Here is a 26,175-nt window from a genome sequence, read left to right on the forward strand (position 1 = left end):
GACACACTTTTTAGACACACATCATTTCATGGCACAGCAATTGAGTTTTACTAGCAAACCAGAGGTTAAACTAACCCATTTCCAGCCCCGGAAGGAGCGCGGAGAGCGTTCGCGTGACATGCCTACACACTGCAGCCCACACACAGTTTGGAAAGCTTTGCTTTATGGCTTTCTTATCAATTTCTTCCAATTAATTCTAGATATCACTCCTCCTAAGAGAAAACTCGGTGTTTCTGTATGCCAACAAGTATGCCATCAAAATGAGAGAGTTATCAGCATGCCTGGGTGGAGTGGAAAGGGGATTCTAGCTTGATGAGTTATGAGTTACCCTGAGTTCATGCACTCCCATTGGAGTGCATGAACTCAGGGTTGCCATACGTCAGGAATTTCCCGGACATACCCAGAATACTGTAGTTGGAAGCAGTGTCCAGGCGGAAGTTGCCAAAATGTCTGGGAAATTCCAGACGTATAGCAAGCCATGTTGGCAGTGTTGTTTTTGCTGATTTCCCTAGAAAATAGCTCAAAATAGGCAATTTTTAAAAGCGATTTCGCTTTGTGTCTGGATTTTGACTTTTTGAAATATGGCAACTCGATTTAACATCTCTATGAGACCACTGGGATAGATTGTCTGGGGACCTGGAGTGTGTCGTCATCAATATGTTGAGGATGTGTGGCTCACTTTCATCTTCATCTGATATCAAGGAAACTGTTGATGTTCTGGTAGTTGTAATGGGTGGGGTGAGGACTAATCATCTGAAGCTTAATCAAGACAAGACAGAGGTGCTCTTCCTGGTTGTGTGGGAACAGGCTCTGGAATAGGCATTCAAACTGTTTGGGACGGGGTAGCACTCCGCCTGAAGAACTGGTTTGGAGGTACTCCTCAATTTACCCTTGCTCCTGGATTCTCAGGAGGTGACCCGAGTACCTTTGTCCAGCTTAAACTGGTGCATCAGCTACGCCCATTCCTGAGGAGGTCTGACCTATGTAGTTGCATCTAGACTGAATTTCTGAAATGCATTACACATGGCTGCATTCACACATCACTCTAAGCCATGCTTTGGCACTATGCAGTGGCATAGCGTGTGGGGCACAGGGGCGGTTGCCCCGGGCGCAAAATTGTTAGGAGGCACAAAATTTCAACACCCAGTGCTGCCTCAATACAGCTGCATGCTTCTGTCGCTGGGATCTGTTGGAAATGGCTTCTCCATGTGGACCAGGAAGTGACCTCTCCAGACAACAGAACAACTCTTCTTTTCTTATCTCTGCGACTGTGATCTCCTGGGTGATGCAGAAGTCATTAGGCCATTGAATGTGCATGCATACTCTCAGTTTCCCTCCCTCCCACCTCTTCCCACCCACTCCATGCAGCCCTGGGCCCTGGCAATCCACGCTACGCCCCTGGCGCCATGTGGATGAGCCAGAATAGGCAGTAGCAAAGTGTCTGCATGTGCACTCCCCTCTTCTCCTCCTGCTGGCTAGGAGGACTTCTTCAGAGTATAGTTTCAAATTTTAAGAATCCCAACTTAGTGTTGTGTTCAAACCTGGTTTGAAGATAGTTTAGCAAGCCAGCTTCATAACCCATGGGTTTGAAGTTGGCTTGGTAGGAAACAGTTATTTTTTTTCTTCCTATGTTCAGCCTGTACTCAACATTGATATTTGGAAGATCAGCAAAATGTGTCAAAACCAGCCTTTCACTATCAGCCTGGATAGCTCAGTTGGTTAGAGCATGGTGCTGGTAACGCCAAGGTTGCAGGTTCGATCCCTGTATGGGACAGCTGCTTATTTGGACTAGATGACCCTTGGGGTCCCTTCCAACTCTGATCTATGTCTTTTCTTTTATCATTAAAACGTATTTCTCCTTGGGCCTATTCATTCATATCTTTTGCTTTGGTCCCCAAACCAGGTGCTCGACCTATATTCAGGGCTTATCACTTCATCCATACGGACGCCATGTTCTTGTTCTCTGCCCTGGCTCCCATTTCCCTGTAATCTTCACCAGAAACTTCTTTGGCTTATATTTAAAGCTCATTATGCTCTCGCTATCTCTTCTCTTCTCTCTACGCCACCTTCATATCTTCACGGCAGTCCCGATCCCCATCTCTTGTTGCACCATATTGAGTGCCCTTGAATCTGTTGGCAGTAACTCCACAGGGTCTGCCCAAACACAGTCAGCTGAACAGGCGTTTCTATTTCTATAATCTTCAAGAGAGCTTCTGCAACGGAGAGATCAGGCCCACCGGTTGCATCTTCTACCACACGGTCCGTTTCCCATGAATACCAATGCAACACAAACTGCAAGATTATCTGTCACAAGTCTGCCGCACTAAGAAGGAGGCCTGCAATTTCAGCGATTGGACTAGATGGCCTTTTGGTCCCTGAATTTTTATATATTCATTACGGCCACAGATGTAACAGAATCTCCAGTCTGCAATCTGGGAAAGGTGTCCTCATCAGGGCCAGCCCTACCATTAAGCTGAATGAGGCGGCTGCCTCAGGCAACAGATTTTGGGTGTCATGAAAGAGCAGCAAACTGTTAAGTCATTTAATTTCTGATTATTGTATAACTACTGCCAGGAAGGGGGGAAAGTGCCTGTGGGAATTTCTGGCCCAAGTGCCAAAATAGCTCAGCCAAAATAACTTATGCGACTTGACTTGGTTTGGCTGTGCCCCTCAGTTTACACATAATCCAGCGTCAACACTGTTACGGGGGTTGTTTTGTTTTTAACGCTATAATGCATTTATATTTATGTTTCTAATTTGTTGTAAAGCGCTTGGAGGCCTTCCGATAACAAGTGACTAACAAGTCTAAATAACAATCATAGGCCTTACTCCTGAGTAGGGATGCACAAGATTGTATCCTTCGTACTACTGGTATTAACCCTGCCTGCTCAAAGGAAGTCCTGACAAGTTCAATGGGATTTACACTGTGTACACAACATAGCTTTAAAGCACGTCTCTCTCCAAAATAACCCTGGAAGGTGCAGTTTATCATGGCCCTGGGAGCTGTAGCTCTGTGATGTGTAAACTAGTTGGATGGGTGGGGAAAACATGTGCTTTAAACACATATAGTGTGCATTAAATGTATGTTGTGGTACACGACTTATTCCCAAGTGAATATGAAGAAGTCTGAAGCATAACTGGGTTATTCTCAAGCAGTGACTAAAGTTGGGTGCAAATGTCTGGCTGCATAATTCACTGAAACCCACTAAGGAACCAAAACTGATTTCCAAAAATACAATCTGTATCGAAGTAATGCTGACATTGCACAGCATTAATCCAAGCAGTATAACAAAAAATATTTATAAAGGGGAAATATTAATATTTTTTAATTGCATCCTGCTCTGGAATCTCTTTGAGGGGACTAGAATGTTTTAAAATAAAATATATACACACACAGAGAGACTGTATATTTTTTGTTCTCAGAAATATACCGTACTTTTCCGTGTATAAGACTAGGTTTTTTTACTTTAAAATAAGGTTAAAAATCGGGGGGGGGGGGGGGCGTCTTATACACGGATAGTGCATATGCCCATTTTCTAAATTTGGGGTTCCCAAAAGCAGGGGTCGTCTTATACATGGGGCGTCTTATACACGGAAAAATACGGTAGTTAAACTTACTCACTCGTTTCCATAGTGCCCAAAGCAACATGGAAGGCACTTGTGCTCATGCACGGAGAAGCTCACCAAATTCATTTCTACCCCAGCTGCAGCTTCCAGGGGGCTATGTTGCATGATCTGCTGGAAGTTCCTTGAACTTCAGAAGTTGCTTTTTTTGGGGGGGGGGGCAAGGAAATGCTGCTGCTGGAAAAGCACACATGGGATACCCAATGTGGTTCTTTGAATCTAACCTCCTGGAATTAATATGCACAGAAGGACAAAGTTATAGCTCAGCTAATTATACAATTTCCCAGTGGGCTATAGTGAAATCTGAACAGTGCAATTCTATACATCTCTACTTGGAAGCAAATCCCATTGGGCTCTGTCTGTATCTTCTTTTGCCACTCCTTCCAAGTAGTGTCTCCATGCAACCAAAATTATATTTCCTATTTTTAGGGCAGATTTTTTTTTTTTTAAAAAAAAGCAAAATACCCTCCATTTCCCAAGATCTTGTAAGAAGTTCTTCATAACGCTCTTCTCTTAATAAAAGGGAAGCAAACAACATAAAAATACCCTAAAGAGACATGAAAGAATAGCAAGTGCTTCTGACATTATGCCACGGCCTGCTTTATAAATGAGTTTGAAGCTCAAAATATGCCTGTTTAGAAAGGGGAGGCAGAAGCAGTAAAATTGCTAAGAAGGGAGTGAGCAGCCCAATCCAATTTACATAAATGCACAGCTGAAAATTAGCAAGTATGAACAAAGGGATTTTGCTTTGTAACTAAACAACGCTGAATCTCATGTGCCTTAGGACAAACATATGCAACATGGCATGTTGGAATATATATATTCAAGTAAATTGTATGTCAAACCCTGATTAAATGCTATTAGGGTTACATGTAGAGCTACAAGTGCTTTATTTACATAGCATCTAATGCGTTATACACACTCCTGGTGGAAACCGGAATCCAAAGACCTTTTCTTCGTTCATACAGACAAGCTCCAAGTCCCAATTTTTCCAGCTGTCAAGAAAGTTAGTTTTCCATATTCTCCTTACAGGCATGGATCTTAGCCTACCTTTCTGGAATGAGGCAACATGAATAATAATTTTTTTTTTTTAAAAAAAAATACCCTTTTGAGATACAAAACATCTGAAGGGAAGCTTTTTAAAGGTTTAATGTTCTGTTCTGTTTTTATATATGCTGGAAGCCACCCACAGTGGCTGGGGCAACCCAGTCAGATGGGCAGGGTACGAATAATAAGTTGTGGTTATTAAACAAATGTTCTCAGCATATAAGCTTAGCTGAAACTATTCATTCTGAATTTAGGGTTCTTTTAATGCAGATTTAGAGCTGAGAGCACGGTTATGCTGAAACTCTCTTTTCACTATTTCTGCAAACTTTTTTTTTTTTTAAAGGATATTTCAATACAAACCGAGAACGGCGTAACTCAAAACATGCCGGACGACAAAGGTGAGGACTGGCCAAGCCTCCACGTGGCGGTTGTTACCTTTAAACTCTTCCCAGCTCGAAGCAGGACGTGACGGGCCAGTTGACAAGCCTGGCGAAGCCCTTGAATCTGATCTTCGTTCTTAATTTCTATGTAGTCTCCCCAGCTTGGTACAACGCCTGTCGTCACATAGTCTGGTTTCTTTATGTGCTTGGGAGGGGGGGGAAAGGATTGAAAATGGAAGATCAGAAAAAAACGGGAAGCATGACAATGGGATCATTTTCTCAGATAGAGCCTCCTGCTTCATGGCAGCTTGGCCTTTCGTTCGCCCTAGCGACCTTCCTAAGCCATCAGGGCAAACCCTCAAGGCTGCCTCAGTGTTTCTGCCACTGCCCTTTTGAACTTAACGTTGTCCGTTGCCAGCAACTCTTGATAGTCTGTTAACCTTACAGCACTGAAAATTCAAAATACCGCAGCTGCTTCCCACTTCGAGGCTTAAAACTATCAGAAGGCTCCTCAAAGTAGCCAAACCGGCTCCTGTTTCGCCGCCCTGTTTTTTTAAAAAACAACGGCGCTGTGTTTTTGGACAAAACCCAGCGAAATCGTTCGGTTTCTTCGTGGCTATGGGGGAAATCGAGGGGGAGGAATCCCAGCTTTTTAAAATATAAGCTGCAACCCACCCCCCATCCACAAAACAGCACAGGTGGGAATTCTGTGGAAAAGATAAATTATTTGTTGTTGTTGTTGTTGTTGTAGTTATTTATTGAATTTATATACCACCCTATACCTGGAGGTCTCAGGGTGGTTCACAGAACATAATCAAAATAAAAACAACAACCCAATAACTCCCAAATTCAGGGGTGCGACTCCAAATTCAGGCAACTCTTTACTTAATTGCTTCGCTGGACTTTACTACGCAACCGCACACATCTTTATACGCACAAATATAAACACACATATTATGGGCCGTGTTTGCACGATGTGGTAAATAAACCATAGTGCAGCCTTTCCGTAAGTCCTGGACAGCAAGTCTAATCAAGAGGGATGGAAGGAATTGTAGTTTCAATAATCTAGAAGGCATTTAGATTAAACGCCGTTTACCTTCCCGCTATAAAGCGGTACCTATTTATCTACTTGCACTTAGGGGTGCTTTCGAACTGCTAGGTGGGCAGGAGCTGGGGCCGAAAGACGGGAGCTCACCCCGCTGCGGGGATTCGAACCGCCGACCATACGATCGGCAAGTCCTAGGCACTGAGGTTTTACCCACAGCGCCACCCGCGTCCCTGTGGATTCAGCTATATAGCTGCAAATAAAACGTTTTAAGTGTGTTTTAAGTAAGTGCAACATACAATGTGACAGTAGATGGCAATGGTGAGCCTTATGGAAAATTCAATGTAATTTCAATAACGCTTTTTTAAAAAAGCATATTCAGTTTTTATGTGTGTAGATTCCACCTCTCTCTCCCTTCCCTTCTATCCCGTCTCTCTCTCTCTTTCTCTCTCTCTCTCTCTCTCTCTTTCTCTTTCTCTCTCTCTTTCAGTGTGAGACTGGCTCACAGTGCCAGCCACCTGACGGAGATGTTCAATGGTTGGAAGGGGTGCCCCGATTGGGGGGGGTGTCCGGGTTTTTGCTTTTTGGAATATGCCGACTCTACGAAGTTGAGAAACAATGGTACGTTTTGCAGGCAAAGGCCTGCTTGCAGCTGTCATCTGCAATCTTCAGACTTGCTTATCCTGCCTTTGTAAATGGAAGGGCGGGGGGGGGGGGGACAAGGAGTTTGCTGTCCCTATGCTCAGAGCTTCCCAAAGCCTGAAACACAGGGCTGACTGCGGTTCCCAAGCGGGAACCCCAATTACAACAGGTGGGCGGGCCCTGCCCACCAGCCAATAATGTGATGTCATGTGACTAACAGGTAGTAGGAAGCCCCTGCCCACCTATCAGATTTGGCCCACGAGGCTTATTCTGATAAGGATTTGCACTGTGGAACCCAAAATGTAGGCAGCGCAAAATATAAAAAAGGCAACTGCCAAAGTGCTGCTCTTTGCAGACACAGGACACACATAATAATAGACACACACATATTTTAATTACACTTTCAATGAGGTTGTTCTCACTATTCGCTATCTTCCTTTTGACATTAATATCAGAAGGCAGATTGGTTTGGCATGCAGGTCTTAGCATTGTGCTTTGTGTAGGTAGCTACCCGTTCCAGCCTTTTAAATCTGAATATTGATTTTGGTATCCTCCCTGTAACACGTTGCAGGGAATGATTTTTTTTGGATGGAGGTGGGGGCGGATTATGGTTGGGGCTGTTGTTGCCTATTGTTTTAGCTGCACAGCGTAACCCATCCTGGGACCTTGTCGTGAAGGGCGGGTAAGAAAAACAAATAACAACAATAGCTACAGTAGTAATAGTAAATAATATAGCAAGGGAGCAGGCAAATCAGAACAGAACACAGCTTATTTCATTGATCTGCATCACTGAAGGCATTTCAGAAAACAGGCAAGCTTCCTGGGTTCCACAGTCTCTGCAAACCGGTTTGCGGCATTTCATCTGGCACCACATTTATAGATAAATTCATGCACCTGTGCTACTACTCGTCCCTGAGATTTCTGAAAACATCTAAGATGTACCGTATTTTTCGCTCCATAGGGCGCACCGGACCATAGGGCGCACCTAGGTTTTTTTTGGGGGGGGGAAATAAAGGGGGGGAAATCCCCCCCCAGCCACAGGGCTGGGGCAAGGGAAGCCTATGCTTCCCCCAACCCCAGCCCCCAGAACAGGTCCAGGAGCGGCGGCAAGATTGCGCGCAACCTCACCGCCACTCCCAGAGCTTGCAGGGGCTGGGGACGGGGGAAGCCCGAGCTTCCCCCAACCCCAGCCCCCAGAACAGGCTGCTATCTGCAAGCCTTTGGAGCCCGAAGGCTTGCGGATAGCTGCCTGAAGCCCGGGAAGTGCAGCGGGAGTTGGCGCTGCGCTCCCCGGGCTTCAGGCTGCTATCCGCAAGCCTTCGGAGCTCGGCGGGAACTCCCGCCGCGCTCAGAAGGCTTGCGGATAGCTGCCTGAAGCCCGGGGAGCGAGAACCCCTCTCGCTGTCCAGGCTTCAGCGAAAGCCTTCATTCGCTCCACAGGACGCACAGACATTTCCCCTTCATTTTTGGAGGGGAAAAAGTGCGTTCTATAGAGCGAAAAATACGGTAGATACTAGTTTACTTTCCAGAATTCAGAGCTTGCATAACAGAAGCTAGTAATAGCCAGAGGAAGCAATGTTAGACTTGGGATATCGGGATTATAGGAGGGTCCTGTCAGAGCCCTCACATCTCCTTCCCACAGCCCAGTGCCTCCTTACCTGGTTTTGGGAAGGCAGTGCAAGAGCTGCAGGGGTATGTGTGTCAAATGTTGCCCAGGGCTGCCCCAAAAAAGGCTCTGAGGGCCAATTGTGGCCCCTGGGCTGTGTGTTGTATCGCCCTGCCCTAGCAGATGGGTAAAAGCGGGGCAAGTTAGGTATACAAACCCCACCCCAAACATTCCCCATGTGCCAGCTCCACTTCCGACTTTCAGGTGTTGAGCTTGAAGGTCTGAAGAGAGGTTCTAATTGTGTCATAGGAGTTCCCAATCATGGGGAGGCTTCTAAATGCATTTACTTGGAAACTGCAACTAGTCTGGAATGCGGCAGCTAGACTGGCGACTGGGAGCGGCTGCCAGGAAGATATAACACCGATACTAAAGGATCTACACAGGCTCCCAGTACATTTTCAAGCACAATTCAAAGTGTTGGTGCTGATCTTTAAAGCCCTAAATGGCCTAAGCCCAGTATACCTGAAGGAAAGTCTCCACCCCCATTGTTCAGTCAGAACACTGAGGTCCAGCTCCAAGGGCCTTTTGGCGTTTCCCTCACTGTGAGAAGTGAGGTTACAGGGAACCAGGCAGAGGGCCTTCTCGGTAGTGGGGCCCGCCTTGTGGAATGCCCTCCCATCAAATAACTAAACAACTTTTAGAAGACATATGAAGGTAGCCCTCTAAACTGGAAGTTTTTAATGTTTGATGTTTTATTATGTTTTTATATATGTTGGAAGCTGCCCAGATGGGCGGGGTATAAATAACAAAATTTTTGTTTTTGTTGTTGTTGTTGTTACCCAAATGTGCTTTGAATCTCCCTTCACATTGAGCACAGACCTCCACACAGAATGCAGGAAGGTCTTTGAAGGAGCTGGGACATTGTAATGGGAGTTGTCCTGAAAGCTCTTCTTACTTTAAGACTTACACTAAACTAATTTTGAGCAAATCATCATGAGATCAGGTCCTAAGCATAGTTCAATGAGAGTAAGCCCTATGGAAACCAATGGGACTCATTCTGAGTAAATACCGCATAGGACTGGACAATGCGTATGTCAAAACTATGAAATAGCTTGAGTTACTACTTTCAATGAACACTGAAATTTAAAAAACGGCAACCTCAACCCATACTTTCCAGGTTGCCTTTTAAAATATGCCATCTCTGTATTCCAAGAAGCTAGTTTCAGCAAGTAACAGGAAGGTTTACTTGATAAGATACATAGCAGGGCAGCTCACTGACCTTTTAATAAGCATTTCAGTTTTTAGGTGGAAGCAAATAAACAAAGCTGGAAATGGACAGAAATGTTTTTAAGTTTGCTATTTTTAAAACGTACAGTGATATTCCCCCCCTCAAGTGCAGTCAATTCACATTGACTTGACTTCTAACCAATTGCAAAATATCTTTCTTTTTTAAACAACGAGACTAACAAAACAAAACAAAAAGCGCATTTGGGTTTGCGGCAGCTGAAGGAGCATCAGATTTAAACTGGCTGAGAAATTGATTTGGCGCTGTCTTTAGCATAGCAGGGAGCAGGGAACTTGGCTCACCAGCGTTCCAATATCAAATCTCAGCCCTGGTAACAAAACCATGATTCAGATTCCCAGCTGTCAGGGATGAATGTACTTGATCACTCGTGCAGTCAACCTTTATATTGACTGGAGAAAGGATCAGATAATAGAAATTACAGTACCTTAGGAACTGGATGAGCCGGAGAAACTATAGCTGGCCAGACTATGCTATAGGGAGCATTTCTTTGTCTCTGGAAAAAGAGATATCTTCTTTGCTGAATGCTTGACTGCTTGTGTAAGTAGATATGATCAACTGATGAAGAGAAAAGTCGCTGACGGCCAGTCGTGCAACCTGTGGATTGATATAGATATATATAATATCTACATAAAAGGAATGATTAAATAGCATTTTACGACGGCATTGCTGTTACAATCATACAAAAACTACCAATGAAACCCACAACAAAACCCTATGACCTGTAGAAAGTTCTGCTTTGCTAAATCTTTTTAAGCGTAGCTTATTTACACTCACAGAATAGTATTTGCTGGGAGGGATGTCAGCATCTTCTATCTAGTATAATTAATAATAATAATAATAATAATAATTATACCCCACCCATCTGGCTAGGTTGCCCCAGCCATTCTGGGTGGCTTCCAACACATATAAAAACATTAAAAAACATCAAACATTATAAACATCCCAATACAGGGCTGCCTTAAGGTGTCTTCTAAAAGTTGCGTGGTTCTTTATCTCCTTGACATCTGATGGGAGGGCAGGCACCACTACCGAGAAGGCCCTCTGCCTGGTTTCCTGCAACTTCACTTCTCATCGTGAGGGAACTGCCAGAAGGCCCTTGAAGCTGGACCTCAGTGTCCAGGCTGAACGATGGGGCTGGGGATGCTCCTTTGGGTATACAGGGCCAAGGATGTTTAGGGCTTTAAAAGTGAGCACCAACACTTTGAATCGTGCTTGGAAACTTGGGGTTGGAGATGCTCCTTCAGGTAAACTGGGCCTAACTCCAGAATAGAAGGTTATCTAACCTTATTAGCAGACAGTCCCATATCAAAGAGGATTATAGCTTACTATCAGACACATTAGTGTGCACCCATAAAGGGAGAGCAGCAAAAGTCCTCCAGTTTCCAAACAACTGCTCTTGGAACAAAATATTTTCTCCTTACCTCTAACATGGAACCCAGTTAGTTGCACCAGTTTCCCTGCTCCGTATTAATTTATCCAGGCCAATCAAAACTAATGTGTGGAAATACCTTCCCCCCTGTGGTCATGGTTAAACGAAGGAGCCTTATCTGGAAGTTTCCTTTCTCTGATGAGTAGCGATCTGTTTCTTACTGGAGACTTTTTACTCATTTATTCATATAATCATTGTTGGAATGGACCACGAGGGTCATCTAGTGCAACCCCCTGCAATACAGGAATCTTTTGCCCAACGTGGGGCTCAAACCCGCGATCCTGAGGTTAAGAGTCTCATGTTCTGCTGACTGAGCTATCCCAGCAGTTGTATTACATATCTTCAACATAAATATGTCTCGCTTTCATTCATCCTTTGCACCAAATACAGGACATCAGTATAACATGGTCATACAATTTTATAGAAAAGGGACACATTATTGGTTGTTATATCGAATTCTACCGCCTGCCCCCCATCTAAGTTACACAGTGAAAAACAACAACAAAGGGAGAGGACGGAGTTTGGGGAAGAAGTAGCAAGGCCTGAATGAATGGTAAGGTAAGAATGATTTGGTCATTTAAAGCAATGGGAACTGTAGTTTGTTAAGGGTTCCAGGAACTGAAGCTCTTTGGAAACTGAAGCGCCCGTGATTCTTTGGAGGAAGCCATGCCTGTTAAAATGCTATAAATGCACTTTAAATGTGATTTGCTAAAAATGTTTATACAGTGGTACCTCGGGTTAAGTACTTAATTCGTTCTGGAGGTCCGTTCTTAACCTGAAACTGTTCTTAACCTGAGGTACCACTTTAGCTAATGGGGCCTCCCGCTGCCGCCGTGTGATTTCTGTTCTCATCCTGAGGTAAAGTTTTTAACCCGAGGTACTATTTCTGGGTTAGCGGAGTCTGTAACCTGAAGCGTATATAACCTGAAGCGTATGTAACCCGAGGTACCACTGTGTGTATGTGTGTGTGTGTGTGTGTGTGTGTGTGTGTGTGTATAGATAGATAGATAGATAGATATAGTTTTAGAAAATGTTGGGGGGAAACTTGTCTCTGTTTGTTTTCTTCAAGGCTACCAGCTTTTTGGTTCTACCTGTTCCCCCCGCCCCCTACAAAATACAGCCTTTGTAACTATGGTACAGACATTTTCCCTCTACATTTGTAAAATATTTGGCTTCTTTTATACTCCCCACCCCCCCCCAACCCTTAGTACTCCATAGAACATGTGAAATGCAGAAGCCTGTCCTTTGCCCATTTATTTTAATTAGAACAGTGGGGCACTCCTTTCAGGAGCCCAAAAATTACAGAACAAAAGCCCTGGCTGAATAGGAGCTGCCATTTTAAGAATTTCTGCAGGGTTCATAATGTTCTTTCCAGATTTTGACAAGTGGCAAGTAAGCGAAAATTGCTTAGATTTGTATAGCACCTCAAGGGACAACAGAGGCCCAACACATTACCAGCAACTTTCTACTCTCCATTATCCCAGAAGTATAGTATATGGACTAATGGCGCAGGAACACAGAGGGATGACTTAAATCCAGCTCTCGCAGACGAGCCTGAAATATACTGAGCGCGCTCTGTCTGGTAATTAAGGGGGGGAGGGCTACCTCTTGTGGGGTTCGGAGAGATTTTGGAAGGGCTGTTACGTCGTGTAGGGACTTGTGTAAAAGGCAGGGAGCCCAAGAGACTCATTAAAACACCTGTCCTGAACATGTGCAACAGTTCACAGGTCTGCCAGGAAGCCAGAGGTAGCTACATAATCGCTCATGGAAAGATGCCCATGTGAGCCATGGAGGAGACACATAACTAAAAATAAATAAATCTCCGTCACGGGGATTCGAACCGTCAACCTTCTGATCGGGAAGCCCAAGAGCAGGCATAGGCAAACTCTGGCCCTCCAGATGTTTGGGACTACAATTCCCACCATCCCTAGCTAACAGGACCAGTGGTCAGGGATGATGGGTATTGTAGTCCCAAACATCTGGAGGGCCAGAGTAAGTTCTGCTGAACACAGTGTGACTAACTTGTGTGTGGAAAAAAAAAAAATACATGGCATTGCACTGCGAATAACTTTAGACTCTGTTATGAATCAGGCCGCGCTGATTCGTTCATCACAGAAGTGCATTTCAGCATTTCCCTATCTAAGAAGGAGTTTGCTGTCAAGCCAGACCATGCATAGACATTTAAGAAGAAGCAGAAAGAAAGAAATTAAGTAATCTTTCAATTAATGACAAGCTGGCTCCCTCAGCCAGCAAAGTCCAAAAATTAGAGAACCGGACTTAAGTTTAAATCCTTGCTTAGACATAGATCCTGCCTTTGTCAAGTCATGCACTTTTTGGCTGAGATACTGTAAATATGAGTAAGGGTGGTAAAGCAGCTCACAAAGAGTTTATAAAGTGCTTAATTCCCAAGAACTGAAACAATGGGTGCCTTTTTCCTTTCCACAATGTGGCTCTTGACAATGACCGCAAACTCAGTAGTCAAAGTTCTCTTAAACTTTCACCACTTTTCCAAAAGGGGGGGAAATGGGGGGGGGGGAGAGGAATATATTCTAAAAGTGAGTAATAAAATGACAGGATAATGTCAAGAACCCTTCCAATAATAACATACCCTCCAACATTTCTCCAGTGAAAATAAGGACATTCTATTTAACAACGATGATGATAGCAATGATTTTATTATTTATACCCTGTCCATCTGACTGGGTTGCCCCACAATAGGTAGCTTCCAGCATACATAAAAACAAACCTGTTTAGGGAAGGTTTTAATATTTAATGCTGTATTGTTTTTAACACTCGATTGGGAGCCGCCCAGAGCGGCTGGGGAAACTCAGCCAGATGGGCGGGGTATAAATAAATTATTATTATTATTATTATTATTATTATTATTATTATTATTAAAAACTTCCCTATACAGGGTTGCCTTTATGTCTTCTAAAGGATGTATAGTTCCTTATCTCCTTGGCTCGGAGGTCGCATAACTCCATACCCTCCAACATTTCTCCGATGAAAATTAGGACGTCCTAAGGAAAAGCAGGACATTCTGGGATTGAATGAGAAACCGGGACGGCTTCTGTAAATCCGGGACTGTCCCTGGAAAACAAGGACACTTGGAGTGTCTGTAATAATTGTTTGTTATATGCTGGAATTAAGGGATACGACGCAATAAAGGCCGGATCCTGTGGCCTGCTGTGCACAAGATTGTGTTCGCAGCTTCAAGGGCAGATGCAAAGGTTTTTGGGGTTTTTTGACGTTTCCTTGCTTCAGGCAAGAGGAAGAACTGGCTCTCCTGTTTCCAAACCAGAAGAACTCACCACGGCTATGCCAAGCACAGAGAAGGAATAGAACAGAGAGGGGCTTTGGGAGGGATAGATGGGAGGCAGGCTGCTTCAGTTCCATCCTAAGGCCCATGTAGCCAGCCCTCAGCTCCCTCTTGTGACTGCTGCAAGCTGCAGCAAGGATTTTCTTTCCCTCCTTGCTTTCCAGCAACTTGCAACACCAGCTCATTTGTTTCATGCAGGATGCTGCAGCAGCAGGGAGAGAGTTACGCCCCAGCGTAGGACCAGGCAGCAACAGCACACAAAGAAGAGCCTTTGCAAAGAAATGTGTTAAGATAAACACGCATAAAAAAACGAAACCAGAATTATTCCCCTCCTCGGGGTTTTAACATAAAAGGCAGTCTAAGCAAGCATGATGAGGGCGAAATCTAATACGCAGAGAGGGTCTTCAGAACAACGAAAAGCCTACTCTGCCTCGGCTTGTTTTCTTTACAAATAATATACTTTTTAAAACCTCAAAATCCACTCAAGTTTCCAAACTTCTAACATTCACAGCCCATTTGATACACTAACATCATCCATCACTGGAGACAAGAACTGCTGGCTGTGTTTCTCAATCTAGTTCCTACAGACTTCGCCTCCACCCGACAAGAACACTTTACACAAATCTAAGCCATTGTCAAATTCTGTTTACTCCTGTTTATTCTACAGCTGACAGCCTCTCATGCATTAAACTGTTTGGTGCCCTAGATGTACATCTCAAAGAAAGATGAAATGCTGCTTTAAAAACCAAATGTGGTATTATATATACTTAAGCCCACTGATTTATCAACAACACCAAAGGCTTGCTTACCGGGTGCAGTTTTAGTTTTAAAATATTTCTATGGGGGAATGGGCTACGAACCGCAAGGAAAAACACACACATCAAAATTAGCATTTTGTACTACTAATCTTAAAAGCGGTGCAAAATTGACCACCTACCACTGTACCCTAGAGGCTGCAAATCTATAGAGGAAATTGTGATGATTAAATCACACCTTTACAAACTTCTATAACAGGAATTAGCAGCATACATAATAAAAATCCCATCAGCCGTTGGGTTCTTTGGCTGTTGTCATTTTTCTACTTTGATTTGAATATTGTTGTAAAACGGGTTCGTGTCCTTCATAAAAGCTACACCTTTGTTCTTATACTTTTCAGGGATACTAACTAGCATTCAGTAATATAGTTCTGCTGGGGTGCTTCCTCTTCAATAACTTGCAGAAAAAGTAGTAATCTTTTTATTAAAACAATTCTTGGTTCTCTTTTAACTGACTCAGTTAAAGGGGATGAATGAAGAACTCAGCTGATGATGATTGGAGTGGAAAGAGTATTTTAATTTTACAGCAAGCTACATGCCCCACATTTATTAGCCTCTTTACTGCAGGTCTGTTTTAATTATTATCTGTTCATGCATGCTACAGTATATAATGAAATGCTTCCATTTCACCCATTGAGTAGTAAGGATTTTTATGTGTATTTCCAAAATGACCCTTAATTAAGCTGATTTTAGTAATTCAGATGTGACTTTTCTTCCGGTCAACAAGATCCCCCACCCCGGAGAGAAAGGTTGGCAATGACTCCTTTTAAAGTGTTTCTTATTTAATAGTTGCAGGAATAATTGCTTTATGTTCCAGAGAGCAGTAACATAGTCCATCAATAACTGGAACTAGAAGCCCACGTTATTTTCAACACACATTAGTGCAAGTGCTCTCATGTTTCATCAAACTATTAAAACCTGTTTGGTTAACCTCAAAATTAAGCTGCTGAAAATTTGCCACAGCAGAGATGACAGTGTAAATAAAGGCAACTGCTAATTAAAATATCATACACACACATACACACACCCCACACTCAACAAAGAATTCGAAAATTGTGAAATACTAACCAATTGTAATACAATTTGCAAATGCCAATTAAATACCCCAAACCAAAACATTTATAATTTCAAAAAGTGGACAATATCAAGTACAAAGGCCCATTAGGCTACCATTCTTAAGAAACTGATTCCTGGGTGAAGAAAATTTGTCTGAATCAAGCATTAAATTATTAGCGATTTCCCACTAATGTCTGATGTGAATTCAAAATTGTTTGATAATTTGAAAAGAAATTACTAATTTGCAAACCCGTATTTCAAGATGTTTAAGATATTTAGTACATTAGAAGACTGCACAAAGGAATAAGCAACGAAGCTCGTCTGTGCCTCCAGGTTTTTCAAAAAAACAAATAAATCTTAAATTTGGATAACTCTTTTGCAACAGGTTGAGAGAGAAAACGGACTATGGACTCTAACAAATTGAACTGGAATGTGTGAGGCTTTTATTCTTAAGTCTAGTTAAGCGGTTCAAATTTCCCAAACAGAGACACCAAATGTTTCACGCAAAGATAAGTCACAACGCAGATTCTTAGAAGGCAGGACCCCAAGCGCTCAATGATAGACTGATGTAGCTGTATCTGCGTTGTATTCCGGGGGGTTGGGGTTGGGCTGGGTACATGTGCTTGAAAACCACACCGCGAAAGATTAAAGGGTCTTTGCAACTCTCTGTAACCTGCGCAAGAGAAGTGGAGCTCACATTTCACACGCAATAACCTGTGCGCTGGCAGAAGAAAAGAACAGCACAAGGGAGTGCCTGGGGCAGAAGCTTAAACTGATTGGGCAAATAAGGAAGACAAGAGCCCTTGAAATTAAACAAAAACAAATTCAAGCCCCCACCCCCAGCCAGGCCTGACAGATGTGGGTTACATCAAAGCAGTGAAAAAACTCCACCCCCCCTTTTGGGTAGCTAAAACCACCTCATTATCTGTACACCCAGGAGCTAGCATATTTTAAATCAACTTTTTGCATGTGATAAATATCTATATATGTGTGGTACTTATATATCACAGAGTGAGAGAGAGAGAGTACAAATGTTTCAGAAAAAGGGCCGTGGGTAAGCAGGCTTATTTAAACAAGGCGGCATTCACATGGCCATGTCTACACACCCGTGCTGGTCACGCCATCCTCAACCCTTTACTTCCAGGGGTTAACTACTCTGGCAGCCAAATAAAACACTGCAAGAGCCATGCAATTACAGAGACAGTCAAAGGGCAGGCTCTATTTTGAAATCTATTTGCACAGACAAGGCATTCCAATTTAACGTACAGGAAACAAGCTGGTAAAGAGAGTCTCCTTCTCTCCAGATGCTTCGCAGCCCTTTTCCCTCCGTGGCAGGAAATCATGGCTATAGGACAGACCCCTTAGAAGAAATGTTTAGCCCCAAGGAAGACAATTCTCATGTGTTTCTCTCCGCTTTCTCTCTCTCTCTCTCTCTCTCCCCTCACCACCCGCCCCACACTTCACAAATCCTAGCCTCTTAAGCCTACAAGTTCCCTAGAGGCAGGAACTCCCACCCATCACAGTCTGTTCCCCTCTTGTGAATCCATCCTTCCTGCACCATGGCGACCCTAAACAAAACAATCCCTGGGAATCCTCTGAAACTTTCATGCCCCCACAGTCTTCTTACTTTTTCAGACTGCAAGCAAGTCTATCCAGATCATTCTTCGGAAAGCTTTTGCAAAATGCTGGCTGCAGGTTCAAGGGGGGAGATACAGGAGGCTGCTCCAGTAGTGTAGTGTGGGAGGGGCACAGGGGTTCAAAAATGTTAGGGGGCGCAAAATTTCAACACTCAGTGCTGTGCGCTGACTCTGTTGAAAAGAGCTTCTCTATGCGAACCAGGAAGCAACCTCTCCAGACAACGGAATGACTCTTCTTTTCTTATCTCTGCAGCTGCAATCCCTTGGGTGACATATACACCATTAGGCAGCTGAATGAGCATGTGTGTTCCATCCATTTTCCTCCCTCCCACCACCCCCTCTGCACAGCCCTGGGCAGTGGCAACCCACGCTACGCCACTGAGAGGCTGCTTCACCTCCTCACTGTTGCCACTGTCTGCATGCTCAGTGGCAACGCAGAGGAAGAGCGACAAAACCAGGAGGACTTGCAGCAAGCATGGTAGGAAGAAGCAGCCCTGCAGCTTACCTGGATGGCATGGGAGCTAGACAAGTTCAGGGCTGTGTGGACACAAAGAGGCTCATCTGGTGTTCCTGCCACTGCATTTATCCAGACTCCGCTGCCGCGCTGCTCTAGCGCTGTTCAGGCAAGCTGCAGAGCTACTAATATCAGAAAGGCAGCTCTGCCTGACCCCTTGGGCTGCTACTACTGGCCGCAGGACCCCTGGGGACTGAGGGAGCCTCCTGCAAGGATATGAAGCCCCTTACACCAGCTCTGGACATACAGTGGTACCTCAGGTTAAGTACTTAATTCGTTCCGGAGGTCCATTCTTAACCTGAAACTGTTCTTAACCTGAAGCACCACTTTAGCTAATGGGGCCTCCCGCAGCCACGCCGCCAGAGCACAATTTCTGTTCTCATCCTGAAGCAAAGTTCTTAACCTGAGGTATTATTTCTGGGTTAGCGGAGTCTGTAACCTGAAGCGTATCTAACCCAAGGTACCACTGTGTAACAAATCTTTACCACATACACAGAACAATAGTGCAGGCCACAGAGAATGTCCACCTGTCAGAGGTTCAACGCGGAGCTACATTTGTTCCAACTTGTTCGTTTGCGGTGCTGATAATGGCAAGGCTGCTGGTTCCACCCCTGTATGGAATAGCCGCATAGTTCTGCATTGCAGGGAGTTGGCCTAGAACTAGATGATGCTCAGGGTCCCTTCCAACTCTACAATTATATGATTCCATGATTTGGAGGAAGGTGGTGGGCAAGAGAACTGTGCTACCCAAAGGACAGAGCCCTGGACTTTGACCGGGGTGCCACTGTTGCAATTGACTCTGTCAATGTATAGTCTTAGCCTAGTCAGTGGTTGATGGCTACCACTGGCTACCTAAACTTTTTGGAAAATGGGGGTTACTTCCTAGTATGTATGCTTACTAGAAATACAGGATCAGTCCAAAAAAATAGTGACCTAAATGGCTGGAAAAATATGTAAACACACATGTTCATCCACCCATCCATGATGTTCATCCACACCCACATGATGAATTTGACAACGGAAATGGAATGCACAGGGAACACAGACCTGGCAGCAAAATTAGCAATCTATACCACACCTGTGCGCTGTGGGTAAAACCTCAGCGCCTAGGGCTTGCCGATCGCATGGTCGGCGGTTCGAATCCCCGCGGCGGGGTGAGCTCCCATCCTTCGGTCCCAGCTCCTGCCCACCTAGCAGTTCGAAAGCACCCCTAAGTGCAAGTAGATAAATAGGTACCGCTTTATAGCGGGAAGGTAAACGGCGTTTCCGTGTGCTGCGCTGGTGCTGGCTTGCCAGAGCAGCTTCGTCAGGCTGGCCACGTGACCCGGAAGTGTCTCCGGACAGCGCTGGCCCCCGGCCTCTTAAGTGAGATGGGCGCACAACCCTAGAGTCGGACACGACTGGCCCGTACGGGCAGGGGTACCTTTACCTTTACTTTATACCACACCTGTGAATCAGTTCCAGTGTAGTAGGGATGGGGAACCTGTGGCCCTCGTGATGTTCTCATCATCCTTGGCCAATGGCCATCCTGGCTGGGGCTGATGGGAGTTGGAGCCACAACACCTGGAGGACCACAAGTTCCCCATTCCTGAACTACAACATCTCCTTGCCCATGAATGAACTGAGTTTATTACCTCTGGTTGCGAATGGGATCCGTTCCGGAGGCCCGTTTGCAACATGAAAAGAGCACAACCTGCAGCGGCACATCTGCGCATGCGCAGGTTGCGATTTGCCGCTTCTGCAAATGACGTCATTTTGCGCTTCTGCACATGCACGAGCGGCGAAACCTGGAAGTAACCCTTTCCGGTACTTCCAGGTCGCCACGGAACGTAACCTGAAAGAACGTAACATTAAGCAAATGTAACATGAGGTATGACTGTACTTAGGAAAGTAATCTTGAGGTCGATCATTGAATGAAATGCATTGTATGATATACTTTTAAGTAATTGTTTAATCTGCAGTTTCCAGAGACTTGGGGGGGGGGGGCTTTATTTATTTATGTAGACGATTTCTTACCTGCCCTTCCCCATGTAACCTAAAGCAGGCTATAATCATACAGTGTTAAAATCCAATAAAACACTTTGCTGATAGTATAAATCCAAGATAGTGTTGAGACAAGATCAAGTTCAGCATTTTCAATTGATAAACTATTTGGCATCTCAGCGAGGCTAGTTACCCTGAGGTGTAGTGCGTGCCAAAATTTTAATCAGAAGAATATACTCTGTTTATATAATGTCTGAAACAACTTGCCCTAAGTGAATTTTTGTTGCCCTAGGATAGCTTTCCCCAATGTGGTGCCATCCAGATGTTTTGGACTACAACTCCCACCAGTTGCAGGCAGCATGGCCAATGGTACCTATTTATCTACTTGCACTGGCGTGCTTTCGAACTGCTAGGTTGGCAGGAACTGGGACAGAGCAACGGGCGCTCACTCCATTGCAGGGATTCGAACTGCCGACCTTCTGATCAGCAAGCCCAAGAGGCTCGATGGTTTAGACCACAGCGCCACCCGCGTCCTTCTACTTGTATTACTGTATTACATGCCAAACAGCATAACAATACACTTTCCATGAACAATACTTGACTGGGATGCTGCTCAGAAATACACTTCTATATCATCAGTTTGGTGTAACAGAATTATCTCACCACTGCGTTATAAAAGTGCCCATCTAATCAAAAAGCCAAAACTAAATGGAGGGGGAGATTGTTAAATAATCAAGGTCATAAGTACTATAAAACCTATTAATAACATAAGGATACTATTCTAGTTTTTAAAGCTCACCAGTTTTGCAGTTCCCCCTCTTTACACCTGTGGCTATAGGGAAGAGGTAGAACACCAGTCTTGCACAAAGAAGGTCTCAAATTCAATCGCAGGTGGGGTTGGGAGAGACCCCTGCCTGAAACCCGGGAGATGGACCAATTCTGTGACTCAGTGTTATATTCCTAAGATTGCTCCTGCCCTAGACAGGTGACAGAGACCAAAGAGCTTCTCAGTGTGTCTTCGAGAACAACCTTTCCCAACCTTAGGTCCCCATATGTTTTTGGACTACAACTTCCATCCGTCCAGCCTGCATGGCCCAATGGTCAGGGACGATGAGAAGCCCAACAATAGCTGGGTTGGGAAAGGCTGTTCTGGAATGCAGAGACCCTCACCAAGCCAATGAACCCCTAACCCAGTGGTTCTCAAAGGGTGTGTGGTGCGCCACACCGGTGTGGCAGGAGAGGATGGAAAATATGCTGGGAAGATCCAAAGGAATGAGGGTTTGTTTATCTCAAATTAGACTTAATATAAATGAGATTACCTGGCCACAGCAAGCTCACGCCTCTCACTTGAACTTCTAAACATACTTAAGGTACATGTGTAAGAGGCGCGTTTATAATTATATTTTGGGAATGATTGGTCATCTTATGTAGCTGCATTGTGTTATACTTTCTGGATGTCCCACAATCCTATTATAAAACAGTTGTGTTCTATGTTATAAATCAAGTACAGTGGTACCTCGGGTTACATATGCTTCAGGTTACATACGCTTCAGGTTACAGACTCCGCTAACCCAGAAATAGTACCTCGGGTTAAGAATTTTGCTTCAGGATGAGACTAGAAATCATGCTCCGGCGGCACAGCAGCAGCGGGAGGCCCCATTAGCTAAAGTGGTGCTTCAGGTTAAGAACAGTTTCAGGTTAAGAACGGACCTCCGGAACGTATTAAGTACTTAACCCGAGGTACCACTGAACTGCTAGGATTGTTTCTTTTTGTTTTCCTATGTATTTCTTCTCAATTAAAATAAAATAAAATGCTTGAGCAGATCTTTATTCCGAAAGTGTGGCCCAGAGGGGGAAAAAGTTTGAGAACCACTGCCCTAACCTGTGTATTTCCTTCCCAAACTGACTTTCTCTCCAAGATTTTGACCCGGCTGAAGGAGGCAGCCCTGGAATTTTGGGACATCATGGAATTGTATAGCTTGCTTCTATAGCTGGGTCAGTGCTAGATACTGTACATACTGTCTAACGTTTTAGAGGGAAGGCAACTTTTGCAGGTGTGGTCCAAGTAAAAAGGAAGTCCTATCCCCCAACCCACGCCTTGGAGCTGTTTTGATTCCAGCCTGAGCCAAGGAGCGCTGGAGAGGAAACCAGGCCTGAATATATTCCTACCTTGTCCAGGAATGGCACAAACCCCTGTTCTTGTCCCATTTCTGATATTCATGCTGCAGGTTGACCACCCATGGTGTTCAATTGGACACTGTCCTCACCTGGGAGGGATATTCCCATGACCACACATGTCGATGCGACTATGAAGCCATGTTTTAAATTGGTTGTTATCAGGATTCCTAAACAGGGTGAAACTAAGCAGAATTTGCCTGGACGCTATTCTTTGTGAATGTGAAGTTTTGCAGTTGACTCAAATAATGCCTAGCTCAACTAATATCGATCAGCAACATGCACATTTTGCAACTGTGTAAACTACCGCATATTAAATCTCAGCCGTCATTTTCGTAACCACTGGCGTGGCTTGTTTTTCATTTCCCCGACTCCATTTTCAACATTCATGCTGTGGTCGCAATATCTACGAGAATAATGCAGTCCTTGTGCTGCAAGCATAAGAGACTAGGTTGCTTTATTTTGCTTTTTTTATGCTGCATAGAGGAAGGTAAGTTGGAAACTCTGCAGAATCAGTACAGGAAGGATGACAGCCTAAGGGTACTCTGGCCCAATAATAACAACATTCAAGCAATAGCGCCTGGGTCATGACAAACCCTGACCCTTCCCCAGAGCTCTTTTTCCCAGGAAGTTGGCTTGGAGCCACCTTTTATCAATAGCAATTGATACCGTGCAACTTTAACAAGCCTAAAGAAAGTCGGAAGACGTCTCATTTTACACCCTTAAAAATAAATCCCCAAATCTTCGGCCGATGATTGCCCCAGTGGTTGTACATTTAAAAAAAGAGATGGGGAGGGGGGACCAAGAAAACAAAAAGACAGTAAGATCAGTTAATTTAGTGCTTTGCTGAACAAAACGCTGAAGCTGTTGGGGGTGTGTCTGTATGGAGAACAGCCACAGCAGAATATTGCAAGCCTCTTCCATTCATCCTTCGACCAAAGGGGTTTCATTGTCTATTAATAAAAGTGTGGATAGATGTAATGCGTTTTCTATTTTTAAAAAACGGAATTCTTAACCCTTCCCCCTTTTCTTTAATACCACAGGCATTTCTTTGATGAAAAGAAATCGTGTCTCTACAGCCAGTACAGTAAAAAGGGTTACGAAGAAAGCAGAAAATCTAGAATTCACATCTCAATATTCTTTTTGATAAAATTTCCCACTGCTAGCATGGCGTAACGTGAAAGCCTAAGTCAAGAGCCAACAAGAGAGCTCAATGGAACAAGTCAGAGCCAAATGCTGGACAGAGCGATTTTTTAAAAAAGGTTCACACATGGTTAACACCAGGGGAATACAGGCCTCAAACTCGCACATCTGGCAAATTTCAACTTTAAAAAAAAAAACCAGTTAAAGAAACATTCCTATTAACTTGCTTGCACTTCTGTTATAAAGGGGAAAACACATAACTTTATGTCTACAATTATAACCAGAATGTACAGATTTGCTCATATCTTTTGTGGATTATCCAATTTGAAGTGATAGCAACTCTCCTGACCCTCAAATCTCAATTTTGACAGGAAACTAAGCATTCAACAGATTTAGTATTTAGATTTTTAAACACAGACAAAAGCCTACTAATGAGCAGGCATTAAGATAAATAATTGTTAACAGGCACATCTCCCAAGTGCAACCCACTGGGAAATATTTAATGCATGCTTACACAACTCCCACTAATTTCAATGGTGCCTGTATAGGCAACATTCCTATTGGTTTGTGTCCTTACGTGTTGCATACAATGCTTCACTTACTTTTTTTGCAAAGCTAAAGCAAAGAAGGACTCATAACTGCCACACAATTGTATTCTGTGTACAATGTACTAATATGTACATATTGCTTCCTGCGCTATATGTGTACAGGAAAATAACCTGGTTTAAAAACAGTAATAATCCTGTCAGTGTTCCTGGTTTTTAACATAAATCCATAAAGAAAATCCATGAAGAAAACGAAGAATCTAGCAGAATAGTTTTCTGTACTCTCCTATGCAACCTACCTTTATCATTCTTTACATACTGTATAAATAAAATAGATACCAACCCCACAGTTACTCACCAATATATTTCATACCTCCAAGTGTCCCTGTTTCCTGGGGACAGTTCCAGATTTACAAAAGCTGTCCTGGTTTCTGATTTAATTCCAAAATGTCCCACTTTTCCTCAAGTTAACCCTATTTTCATTGGAGAAATGTCAAAGGGTATTGAGTTATTTGACCCACAAGTCATCTGAAGGCAGCCCTGTATAGGGAAGTTTTTTTATGTTTAATTTTTTAAAATGTTTTTATATATAGTGGAACCTCGGTTTTTGAACGTAATCCGTTCCGGAAGACTGTTCGACTTCCAAATCATTCAAAAACCGAGGATCAATGGGTGGTCGGCAAAATCCATTGAAAAAATGGAGAAACGCACCTCGGAAGCCGTTCGACTTCCAAGGTGCGTTTGAAAACGGAAGCAATTACTTCCGGGTTTTCAATGTTTGTGTTCTGAATCATTTGGCTTCTGAGACTCTCGAAAACTGAGGTTCCACTGTATGTTGGAAGCTGCCCACAGTGGCTTGGCATATGGGCAAAGTATATATATTAAAATTATTATGATGGAACAGGACAGCCCTATTTTCATTGGGGAAATGTTGGAGGGCATTATATTTTAATTTCAGTTTTGCAGCCATGTACCTGAGAAACTACAACAACCGTTGCTTGAGCCATAAAGCCAGCCTTACCTCAACAATGGAGAAAAGTATAAATCATGTCAGAATTCGTTTTCTGAGAGAAATCTTTTAATAAAATACTGCTTGTTTGGAAATGGCATCTAGCAGTGAGCATTTTCCTCCACCGTGTCAGGTTTGGTTAATTACCTGCATTATCTTGTTTTATAAGCAGCAGTTGCAGGAATCTGAAAACACAATTTTATACATTATGGGGGTTAGCCTCCCATTGAGAGAGAATTTACAAATGCAAGTAACAGCCGCAGAAGCCTCAGCATGCCTATGATCAAACGATACATTTTAGGTATCTTTCATGCTACTACAAAATTCAATATTAATCCTTCCAAAGTTTGAACAATGACATTGATTCCCCCCTCCCTTAGAATGGGGAAACTACAGGAGTTTGGGCTAGAGACATTTTGGGGAGCCCTCAGGGTCTCTCTGCCAATTCCACCCCTTCTCCTGTAGGCTCCTCCCTTCTTTGGGCCCACAGCCCATCCTCCTCTGTTGGCCCATAGTGATGGCCAGTGTTTGAAATTCGCCAGGTGCTAGGTGCATTTTGAACCTGGCTATCGGCTCAACATCAAAAAAACTAAGATCATGGCCACTGGTCCCATCACCTCCTGGCAAATAGAAGGGGAAGAAATGGAGGTAGTGAGAGATTTTATTTTCTTGGGCTCCATGATCACCGCAGATGGTGACAGCAGCCACGAAATTAAAAGACGCCTGCTTCTTGGGAGAAAAGCAATGACAAACCTAGACAGCACCTTAAAAAGCAGAGACATCACCTTGCCAACAAAGGTCCCTATAGTTAAAGCTATGGTTTTCCCAGTAGTGACGTATGGAAGTGAGAGCTGGACCATAAAGAAGGCTAACCGCCGAAGAATTGATGCTTTTGAATTC

At 43.9% G+C, this 26,175-nt stretch overlaps 1 protein-coding gene across 7 annotated transcripts in view; it reads right to left on the reverse strand.

Moving 5' to 3' along the window:
• Window positions 1–26,175, reverse strand: part of METAP1D (methionyl aminopeptidase type 1D, mitochondrial) — a 100,605-nt gene that overhangs the window by 43,852 nt on the left and 30,578 nt on the right. For 4 of the 7 annotated variants that reach the window (XM_080972563.1, XM_080972562.1, XM_080972564.1 and 1 more), the window contains exons 2-3: window positions 10,075–10,244; window positions 5,107–5,256 (exon numbers count right to left, since the gene is read on the reverse strand). In XM_080972563.1, coding sequence (XP_080828689.1) covers window positions 5,107–5,256; window positions 10,075–10,244 — 320 coding nt within the window. Of the gene's footprint in view, window positions 1–3,622; window positions 3,644–5,106; window positions 5,257–10,074; window positions 10,245–12,534; window positions 12,629–26,175 lie in introns of those variants that run through there. The other 3 variants (XM_080972568.1, XM_080972565.1, XM_080972567.1) reach the window with 3 other exon arrangements.

This window comes from Podarcis pityusensis (genome assembly GCF_964106645.2).
Source record: "Podarcis pityusensis genome assembly, chromosome: 1".
Classification (NCBI taxonomy): Eukaryota; Metazoa; Chordata; class Lepidosauria; order Squamata; family Lacertidae; genus Podarcis; species Podarcis pityusensis.